General features: G+C 32.4%; 2 protein-coding genes across 3 annotated transcripts; one reads left to right on the top strand and one right to left on the bottom strand.

Moving 5' to 3' along the window:
- Positions 1-5,347: 5,347 nt before the first annotated feature.
- On the top strand, positions 5,348-7,748 carry Hmgs (hydroxymethylglutaryl-CoA synthase). Its single transcript, XM_077442101.1, has one exon. The coding sequence runs from the start codon at positions 5,449-5,451 to the stop codon at positions 6,820-6,822; it is 1,374 nt and encodes a 457-aa protein (XP_077298227.1). The 5' UTR covers positions 5,348-5,448; the 3' UTR covers positions 6,823-7,748.
- On the bottom strand, positions 7,748-11,320 carry LOC143919673 (alpha-N-acetylgalactosaminidase-like). Of its 2 annotated transcripts, XM_077442102.1 has the most exons (10): positions 11,131-11,234; positions 10,865-11,039; positions 10,614-10,788; positions 10,359-10,533; positions 10,176-10,273; positions 9,936-10,097; positions 9,658-9,852; positions 8,046-8,213; positions 7,907-7,979; positions 7,750-7,833 (listed from the first exon to the last, which is right to left on the bottom strand). In XM_077442102.1, exons 2-10 carry the CDS (start codon positions 11,023-11,025, stop codon positions 7,802-7,804), a joined length of 1,239 nt encoding a protein of 412 aa, XP_077298228.1. In that variant the 5' UTR covers positions 11,026-11,039; positions 11,131-11,234; the 3' UTR covers positions 7,750-7,801. The 2 variants fall into 2 exon arrangements, with proteins under 2 accessions (XP_077298230.1, XP_077298228.1); XM_077442104.1 differs by having other exon boundaries at positions 7,748-7,833; positions 10,865-11,320.
- Positions 11,321-11,447: the final 127 nt, after the last annotated feature.

Here is an 11,447-nt window from a genome sequence, read left to right as displayed (position 1 = left end):
TCGAATTAACGGGGGAGAGGGTAAAATTCTGCCGTTCGCGCTTCAAGCGAATGCTCCATATCTGTCGTACTTTCGACCAAAACAACGGATTCACACTATACGACACGTTCAAATCGATAAGTTTAAAATTTTTATAATCAATTTTTTCAAAACAATACAAGGTACTATTTCATTTTTGGACAACGCTGGCAGGTTATTAATAATAACCGGATACATCACTTTGTTTTCAACTGTCTATGCATATTTACGTTTCTCAAGGTGAATAAAAACAAGTATGTAGTATGGTTACAGGAAAAACGCCTCTGTAGAATACCTCATTTCAGTTTATTTGGTAGTAGGCAAATTCTAGATTCTTATTGATCGACGAACTTTGTTATAAACCTCTATCTTACACGAATCTTAAACGACCAATAAAAATCGCGTATTATTTTCTTCTTAATGGCAACCAATGGCAGATGGTATAACTCTCTCTGAAACACCGCTCGCACACACACAAGTAAGGCTGTGTAATGGAGATAGAAAGAGTTCCAACATCCGCAACTACTACCAAGTTGAGAAATAAGTATCGTTCAAATTTCAGTCATTAGGGAAAATCAATGTTAAATGAATCTCTAACTCACATCCTTTTATGCTGCGTACGCACCAAACCAACGAACGGCTCACAGGCCAACTTTTAAAACCAGTAGCGTACAAAATATCGAAATACAAACTAAATTAAATATCAAAATTAAGCTAAAGAGGGAGATTGAGCTAAAATTAGATCATCGTTGATGTTTTGAATTACAACAATCTTTTGAATTACGACGATAGGCATTAACAACCAGAGAAATATTATAATTTTTCTGCTTACGGGCGAAAAAAAATCTTGTTAATATTTCTTAAAAGTCGTCACGATATCCACTGTCCTCTGAGAAAACAATTATACGGCATCACACTTTAGCCTATATACGGTTGTATGAGTTGATTTGAGATTGTATTTGTATATTCGTGAATTCGCTCCCATTCGATCAAAATTCATCCTCTTGTGGAAATAATATTAATAAATAAATCAGCTCAGAGGTAAAATTAATCGGATGATGTGTGGTTTTTATATTGTTTTTGTTTGTAATTTCCGACCGACTTAAAATATAGAAATTCTCTATTAATTTTATTTCGACGAAAGAAAAAAAAACCCTTTAACAAAACACCGACAACCGACACCGACGGTTTTTTTAAAAGTTCGTTCGTTGGTTTGGTGCGTACGCAGCATTACACTTTTCTTGTCCAACTTTCGTCTTTTATTTTACTCTAGTGTCTAGTCGTACGCTTCGATTACATATAATCTCTCCTCATTATGCCAGCCATACAGCATTCCATACTTCTCCAAATACTTATTTTTTCGATACTTTAAAGCACATGTAAAAAAATCCAGGCCAAAACTCACCCCCCTGGGATGTTTTCTTGACATAGGATTGACGGTGATCGATAACGGTGATTCTCATATTTCAAAAAATGTAGGAGAAATGTTAAATTAATTATTTTGCACATTGTGATCGCGCAAACGACAATCCTTACTATGAAAATTGCGAATACGTATTATCTGGCACTCGAATTCTCGTTAGTATGATATTTCACGTGGGTAAATCTCGATGGATGGAATTTTCGATCTTTTTTTTTTTTGATCGTTCGAAATTTGGAAATCTGGCAACCCTGCTTGAGACCTACCAATCTGCATGTGTAGGCATTCATCAATTTGTTGTGAATTCGTCGAAAGTGCACTTCTATCAAAATCACCATTGAATTCAAATTTATGTTTCGAATAATAAGTGCCTGCTGTCGATTCATTTTCTATATATGTACTGCTCGACTGTTTACATTACGACTTTTGTGCGCATGAAACATAAATTATATTGTATTTTTAGTAGATTTCTTTTGATTATATTATGTACATAGGATCTTCGTCAGCCTAAGATCAAGAGTCAACTGTTCTTTTGTAATTTTATACATTGAAAAGCATTTACATTGTATGTGTGTAGATATTCTCATTGAGTTGAGATATTATATAAACAGATCATTATTCAATATGTATAACAAATACAATTTTGTATTCAATGCATATAAAGCTGCTGATTGAATTATGACGCCTTTTGTCGAGCAAATTCCACTACTTAACAGAGGTCAAAATATACCAACAGTTTAGTCTTTGGCCTTTTGCTATTATAATATTTTTTGCTTGTGCTCACTGTCTGTTGTGACTAGTTCAATTTTTATTTTTGCTATCTTGTATAATAAAACACAAACATCAGGGTTTAAAAGGTGGTTTGTAAGATAATAAATAATATCAATTATGCACATGCGAAGAATTTTCAATGACAAAGAAAGACGTTCAATTGTATGTACATACATACATATATTGAATAATAAACATTTGCTAAAAATATATATCGGATTCTTTGTTCATATTTTAATTTACAAAACAGCGTTCACGTGTGAAACTGGTGTTGAATAGTTGTGCGATGAATTCATAAAAAAAAAACTTTCACCAAATAGCATGTTGCATCGTGATCGTAATTCGGAACCGGAAATGATTCAAAAACCAAATTTTCGCATAAGTACGTATTGCGTACTTTTATACAATTTTTTTTACATATATTGGAAGCCTTAGGCGGTTTATTTTTATTTATAAAACTTTCTACTTGTTCAATAAAAAGAAAATTCAGGTGCTAAGAAATTAGTCATTGACATTTAAATTTTCTAAAATTCTTTGGAAACCAGTTTTTTTTGTTCCATTATTTTTTGACTTACCAATTTCAATAAGCAAATCAATTTACTTGGTTACCACGAAGCGTTAAAAGTTCAGTCTTAATATTTCTTTCGTAAAATTTGTAACACATGTTTGAAATCAATCGTGTGGAATATAAACATAGTCCTAAAATAATTTATTTATCAAAATGACTCAGACGTAATAAAATATGCAGTTTGGATTCCACGTGTCTTAATTTAAATGTATTTAATACCTACACATGTACATCTATAAGGTAGTCATTTATTGTATAAAATATTTTTATATTAAATGAGATTTAATAAAAAAATTCCTCTTCATCATATGAATACTTCTTTCAAATTCCAAAAAAATCTAAAAATCAATTTACACAAAAAAATGAAACCTTTAACCGTGGAGTACTATCACTATTATATTTTTATTGCTGTGCAAAATCGTTTACACATTATCGTATATTAAACATTTATTCACAAACATTAATAGATTTATCTGTCTAGATATTATATTTATTGCTGTAAAATGTATTTTATTGCATTTTTTTTATCGAAAATGATTTTTTTCTTTTACTAACAAAAAACTGCAATTACATGACAAACTTTTTTATTAAATTATCTTCATTTGAGTGTTATATGTATTACTTCTCTCTCGCATTATTTTTAATTAATTAATCACTCTACATATTTACATACATACATATTAACGTATTCTTATTAAATTTTATAAATACGTAAAAAAGTGATGCTAAAATCGGTTAATACGTTTGACATGAATCAAATATAAATACAATTTATAGTACCTGTAACACGCGTTGGCGCCCATCATATGTATAACGTCTATCAAAACTCTTAGTTTGAATAGGTAAACTCTCCGTATGGACTTTTATTACCTATATATTCTATTATATATTTAGAGCGCGCTGCAGGAATTTTTTTTAAACAACCTTATATGAATTATTGAAAAATATTTAGAATTCGAGAATTCGTCGCGAGCTAAAGAAATTTCTGCGTGCCACGTTTGGTGTGTGTGCAATATGTTTGGTGCCGTTTTTAAACATAGAAATATAAAAGACCTTTTTTTAAGGAGAGGTACTACTTCCAGTCGATTTAAAAATTTAAAAAAAAATTTACAAAGATTAAGATTTCATCGACCAATACAAAGGTTCAGAATTTACAGTGTTCGAATTAGTATATCTCCAAAATAAAAAAAAAAACCGAATAAATCAGTGACTGATTCTGATTACAAACCGGTCAAAATTTTCTAAAGACTACAAAAATTCTATTGACACTTCATATATAGAAAAAATAAAAATTATGTGAATTTTTATCAGTGGCGTAACTAATATGACACGGGGGTATGCGGTGCATGTGGGCCCTCAGAGTAGGGGGGGGGGGGTAAGAGGATCTCCAAATACTAATGTCACGATGTCCATTAAACACTTTCCAAACTTGTTAATATCAAAATAAAATTTTATTGAAAGCGAATTCTCGTAAGTGTATGAATACGAAAATTAATCACGAAAAAACTGGTCACACCCAAAAATTCGACCAATATTTAATTTTTGGGTGTGACCAGTTTTTTCGTGACCAATTTTCGGGTGTGACCAGTTTTCTCGTGACCAGTATTAGTTTGACGGGTGTTCACGTGTGACCGATCTAAAGCGACCGGTTGTCCTGTGACTGGTTCACATATGACTAGTAGTCCGTTTACCATTATTAAATTAGCGAAGAGATAAAACTTTTCTCACAGCTAAAAATATCCTCAAAATAAGATTTATATAAAAAAATCTATACACACTTGCGATTTTTTGTCGTGCGATCACTTAGTCGCAAAAATAGAACACACAATTTTAAGTACGATTGCACATGTAACCAAATAATCACGGGGTTCGGTGATTATTGGTCACAAAGCGCTCGCCCAAAAGTCACTAAAATCTCTATAACGGAACATGTGGCAGCCGAAAAGTCCATCATACTAACGAAAACTCGAGTGCCAAATATTCCGTATTTTCCGTATTCGTGATTTTCATGGCAAAAATTGTCTTTTGGGCGATCGCAATGTGACTAATAATCCAATTACCAATCAACGGCCACTTTGTATGGTTGTATGGTTGAAAGTGCCTACTTGTGTCTGAAGACAAAATCTTAAATTTTTTAAACGTTGAAAAAATACATTGCATTCGTTGTTTTTTAATAATTTTTTACGTCGATGGGCAACAAAGATGAAATGAGCAACAATTCTTTTAGATTGATAAATAATCCTCACAAAAAAATATTATTATTGCAAATCTTTCTTCCGCCGTCTGTAATCTAAAAACATTTCCCGACAAATGAAAAACGTTTCCCAGCAAGCGCGAGCGAGAGCGAAAACTCGAGCGACCGTCTCACTCTAATTTGACAGCCACCAGCTACCGCATCAGTAACACGCTATACCTATTTTCCTCACATACGTGGCCATCAGCTATACAATGCAAAAGAGTGAGAGAAAGCGATCGGCCTACTGACGGAAGTGAAAGGGACAGACCAATCGTAAAAGGAAGACAGCACTTTATTGTCACCTGGCCGGCATTCCTCGGGGTTATGTAAACCGTTTAACGAGTACGTTAACTGAAACCGCACACAACGTAGAGCGCGGCCGCTCAGTAGTGGGGGAAAGTCTCCCTCGAACCGCATCCACAGCCAGTGTTCAAGATGAGCTCGTGGCCTAAAGACGTGGGTGTGTTGGCGGTCGAGCAGATCTTCCCTGCACAGTACGTAGACCAGACCCAGCTCGAGGAGTACGATGGAGTCTCCGGTGGCAAATACACCCTTGGGTTGGGCCAAGGGAAGATGGGCTTCTGCACGGATCGCGAGGATGTGCAATCCTTCTGCCTCACAGTATTGCACAACCTCGTCAAAAACAATAATCTGAAATACAGCCAAATCGGCAGACTAGAGGTAGGAACCGAAACCATCATAGACAAGAGCAAAAGCGTTAAAACAGTCCTGATGCAACTCTTCGAAGAAGAAGGTGTGACCGACGTTGAAGGTATCGACACTACTAATGCTTGCTACGGAGGAACCGCTGCACTTTTCAATGCAATCAATTGGGTCGAATCTTCCACTTGGGATGGCCGATATGCTGTAGTTATAGCGGCTGATCTTGCCGTGTATCCTGCAGGTACAGCTCGGCCTACGGGTGGTGCCGGAGCCGTCGGGATGCTAATCGGACCGAATGCTCCGCTCGTCTTCGATCGAGGTATCCGTGCTACGTACATGAAGCACGCTTACGACTTTTATAAACCAAATTTAGCATCCGAGTATGCGATAGTAGATGGCAAACTTTCCATTCAATGCTATTTGAGTGCACTTGATAATTGCTATCAATTGTACCGAAAGAAAGCTCAAAAGCTCGATCCAACGAACGTCGGAATTGAGAGCTTAGATGCTATGATCTTCCACTCACCATATTGTAAATTGGTGCAGAAATCTTTCGCAAGGTTGATCTTCAACGACTATAAATTGGCTACAGACGATGTACGCAATGCTAAATATCCCGGCTTGGATAAGTTTAAAGATGTGAATTTAGAAGACACGTATTTTGATCGAGACGTTGAAAAAGCCTTCATGACAATCAGCAATGATGCCTTCGAAAAGAAGACGAAACCGTCTCTTCTCCTTGCTAATCAAATCGGTAATATGTATACATCGTCTGTTCACAGTGGTTTAGTGTCTCTCTTAGTGAGTAAAGAGCCATCGGAATTGGTCGGACACCGGATTGGTTTGTTTTCGTACGGTTCTGGCCTCGCATCTTCCATGTACTCTATCTCTGTCACGAAAGATTTATCTAAATTAACAGCTCTGATGAAGAATTTGAAGAATGTCAAGCCGTTGCTGGAAAAGAGAGTGAAAGTGTCACCGCAGAAGTTTACCGAAATAATGGAGACCAGGGAGAAGAATTACCTTGTTGCTCCGTTCGAACCCGTCAGTTCGATCAATGAATTGTTCGATGGCACATACTATTTGAAGCACGTAGACAAAGTACACAGAAGATCTTACGGAAGATACGTTAGTGAAAACGTATAATCATAATGCATCTAGACTCTACATAGTACAGGGTTGTAATTAGAGGGGTAGGTGTGGGATTGGTTGTTTTCTATTGGAGAAAGTTTTATATTATTATTTTTTAAAAAGGTTTTCAAAATCAGTAACGCAACAGTTACCTCGGTATTTATATGCTATATATATATTTTATATAGGAACGTGATATTAAATTTACAACATTGCCTTTTTATAATATTAGATTAATTATAAATAAATTATTGATATTTTCTTTTAAGCAATTATGCAGTTGACAGTTTACATTATAGCAATTTTACACTTTATTTAGGCGTACTATTTTCATTAAATAGAATATTAACTTTGATACATAAGAATTCTTTGAAGTGTCTATGTATGTGGAAAAAATAGATATTTATTGCACATTTTCCTTATGTGTCATCATTATCTCTATATAAGTAATAAACGAAAGACAATTTCAATAAAAATATAATTGTAATATTTTTCATGTTCATTTCAAATGTTGAAAATTAATTTGAATAAATTCCCAAAGCGAATGTAAGCCTATATAAAGTGTACATTTGTGTACATGTAAAATACATCTGTTCACTGTACAAATTTAAATTCTCAAAGTTGGTATTTATTGAAAATGTTATTGAATAATGTTATGAAATATGTAATGTTTATTATTTACATCTCAAATTCAAATTTTTTAAAATATGTGATTATTTTTGCATTGATATGATTTGGAAAATTGTGCTTTATTATTATATATAGTCTTCTTGTTATAACAATTGTTTCAATGTATTGATTTTATAAAAACTTTTGTTTTTTTTTTTTATTATTAAACCATTTTTAACGACTGCAAATTATTTATATATCTTAAGAAGAAGGCCAAGTTGTACTTCTAAAATTATCAAAACTTTGTTTTTGGGAAATAAAATGAAAATATTAACTCGTATTTGTATTACCACAAATTTATTTAAAACATTCACTTCACAATAAATTATAATATAATCAATTTGTAGAATACGATATCTGGAAAAAAAACCACTAAACATTCAGCAACAATTTTATTAATATAAATGTAAATAAGAAATTCATAACATACCCATCGGATTTACATTAATTTGTAATACATCATTTGGCGTTATATTTCTCAATTCGTCACCAGTGAAAAGATCCTAGAAAAAAATTTACATCACAAATCAAATAATATGTTATTTATTCATCGATTTTTATAAAAATACCATAATAGTGTATCCATCAGGACTTTTTAGTCCCAAACTATAAATGTTAACAGAAATCTTTCTATCAACTTTGTCGTGCATATTTATAAATGCTATTGCATATGAATTATAATCATTTATTACTGGTATGAGTGGTCGAGTCCATATTTTCAAATCTCCAAATATGTCCTACGGAGAAAAAAAAACATTTAAAATAATCATCGTCAGGGCTGGCCGGAGGGGCAGACAGTACATGCGATTGCCTGGGGCGCCAACTTCAAGAGGGGCGCCAAAAACCAACATAAAAACGTAATAATATCTCCAAAATATTTCGAAAAACATTGCTAAAGATAATGAGCATTTTATCCAAAGCACAGCTCAAAATCTACATTGAACGATCTTCTAGTAATACGTATATAGTATATCTCGCGATTAAACATGAAGCTACATATAACGTTATCCCAACAGTTTTGCGATTTTTTATTTCTCACGCTCCTCATAACTTGATATAATATTTTGAAACACATAAATGTAATTAGCAATGTAGTCAAGAAAAATGGACTTGGGATCAGTAAATCATGTACGGAATATTTAATCGTACGGATTTGAAAATGTCAAATATGAAGGAATTGAATTAGCAAAATTATTTGTTGTAGAACTAATATTTACAGATTTTTTTTTTTTTTTTGATTATGATACATTCATAATCAAAAAAAAAAATAGCCGATTCGAGAAAACTTCCTCAAATATTCTAATACACTTGTACAATATTTAGGCAAACAATAAAACAACTTAAAACAAGCACAACAGTGTTTCGTTAGGCTGGGATAGGTTAACACTACCTACCCCGCCTATATAACCTTAAAGTACAATGCAACATATTATAGAAGTATTCTTAAAGATGGAGATAGTCGACATAAACGGTAATGATTTGCACGAAGAAATTTAAATAATTGGCACTTAAAATAAATACTCCAATAGAAGTCCTAAATTTTGTAAAGATTAACCACCTACAAAATGTTTTACCGAATTTATGAATGGCTTTAAGAATTTTACTAACCCTTCCGGTAACAGTTGCGTCGTGTGAACGTAGTTTTAAATTCATTAGCTATATGTATTATCAATTGAAAAATAAATAGCTCAAAAACTTGACGTATCAACAATCATAATTATAATTGAATAGTATGATGGCAAAATTTATATAAAAATAATCTTTTAATCTTCCAAAAAGCATTGAAATACATCACAGAAATAGTTGTATTTATTTATTTTTAAAATTGAAACATATTGTATTTACTTTTTATTAACACATTTTTAAAATATAATATACTAGTTGTTCTACCGTTGTCATAGAAATTTTGAAATTCCCAACCAACAATAATGACATACAAAGTCTCTTTCGACATTATATATTAGATGAAGATAATAATTTTACATTTACTAAAAAAGGATTGCACTGAAATTTATTGGTATATCTTGAACGAAGCGAAAGATTAAAAAAATATATATGTATGTATATAGAGGAGCGCAAATTGAGGTTATTGCCTGGGGCGCTAAATAACCTAGGACCAGCCCTGATCATCGATGCATACAACATATCTGAATTAGGATACGTGTACAAAAGTTATTTTACCTTGAACATTGAACCTTGTATTCCAAGTGGATCTTGATCAACGGCAATTATTTCCCGGTTAAGTAATATGTCTTTTGTTTCTTTCGAAATGTGAATAAGGTCATTAGACATGATAAGAGGAGCAGCTAAAATTGCCCACATTGCCATTTGAATTCGACATTGACTAACGCTCAGTCCTGGATTTCCGATCATCAACTGTTATAATATGAAAAAATCTATTAAACATTTGTAAAACAAAAAAATCAAATATAGAAATATAATAACAAAAAAACCATTACCATATCTGGGTCATTCCAATGTCCAGAACCAGCGTATGAGGCCATACGTTTGTGATTTTTTCCATAAAAGTTAATTGTATTTTTAATACTTTGCCATGAACTTGATATATCATGATAATTCCTCCATAAATTACAATATTTTTTAACTAATTCATATTGAGGCTGTAAATTCGTATTATATAGACAAATATTAAATATTTCATTACAATCATATTCTTTAATATCTTAACTCATAAATACCATTATATTGAATATATGCTCTTGATAATATGGCCAGCTGCATGAAAACACTATGGGTCTTCCCGTTTTATTCAATTGCTTACTAAATTCCGGAAAGCCTACAGATTAATATTTAACATAATAATATTATACTATGTACTGATTCAAAACCATACTTTAATAACAAGTAATTTACAATTGTACCATAATCTAATTCCTTGGAGAGTGTAAAACATCCGTCAAGCTTCAAATAGTCAATTTTCCACTCGGCAAATTGCTGAACGTCTGTTGCAATATGATACTTAGATCCAGGATACCCTTCGCAGGTAACGTTCCCATAATTTTCATACATACCAAACTTCAATCCATAGGAGTGTATCTAAGAAACAGTAAATGAATAGTCGTCAATATAAAACATTCATATAATTGATCTAATTATGTATTTAAAAAAAATCACACATATTCAGAAAGATTTTCTATTCCACTGGGAAATCTTCTATAGTCTGGCATCAATTTACCGAGATAGTCTCGCTCATTTTCCATCCAACAATCATCAATAATGATATATTCGTAGCCCACGTCTGCATATCCACCACTGATAAATTCATCGGCTACTGCTTTAAAAAGATCTTCACTAAAATTTACAACAAAATTTAAGAAATATATACAATAAAAAAATGAAAATATAGCTTAATATTATATGCATGTACCTTATACATTCAGTAGGATAATTGTCACAATCAGTGTTGCATCTGTAACGACCCCATGACATCCAACCCATCGGTGGAGTTTTTGCTAGCCCATTATTTAAAGCGACTACGCAATTTAAAATTAAAATAAACATCACCAATAAATTTAGCGAGTCTATCATTTTACGTCAGCTTTCTACTAAAAGAATATAAATTGTGATGAAACGACGACACGTTTAAACTTTCTAGACCTTGAACTCATCACATTTGGATTTTTCTATTAAAACTGTTACTCTCGTCACATCTTAATTTTATTTGTGAAATGAATTTTCATAATAATATACTTTTAGATGTGTAATTGATATCGCGTTATTGTAAATTTAAAACATTGATGATCGATAATTCACATCTTCATGTTTGTATTTGACTGACAGCTGTTTCAGAGCGCACCGTTTGACGTTTACCGTAAGTTCATATAATATGGCCATGTACGTATATTATTAAGTTGTTTCAAAAAACCATTATGGTAATTTCAAATCGGCGTCTAATACATATTTGACTGTATTTTATGGCTGATTTGATGATATTTATTCAAGAAATACAT

Source organism: Arctopsyche grandis, chromosome 12 (assembly GCF_051622035.1).
Source record: "Arctopsyche grandis isolate Sample6627 chromosome 12, ASM5162203v2, whole genome shotgun sequence".
NCBI classification, from domain to species: domain Eukaryota; kingdom Metazoa; phylum Arthropoda; class Insecta; order Trichoptera; family Hydropsychidae; genus Arctopsyche; species Arctopsyche grandis.
This window is presented reverse-complemented; position numbering and strand designations above follow the sequence as displayed.

Excerpts from the sequence above, each read along its gene's own strand:
- LOC143919673 (XM_077442104.1), bottom strand. The coding sequence starts at position 11,025 with ATGATAGACTCGCTAAATTTATTGGTGATGTTTATTTTAATTTTAAAT. Across the intron at positions 7,980-8,045 it reads CTGATGGATACACTATTATG|GATCTTTTCACTGGTGACGA; the intron begins GTATTTTTATAA and ends ATTTTTTTCTAG. Across the intron at positions 7,834-7,906 it reads AATTAATGTAAATCCGATGG|ATATCGTATTCTACAAATTG; the intron begins GTATGTTATGAA and ends TTTTTTTTCCAG.
- Hmgs (XM_077442101.1), top strand. The coding sequence starts at position 5,449 with ATGAGCTCGTGGCCTAAAGACGTGGGTGTGTTGGCGGTCGAGCAGATC.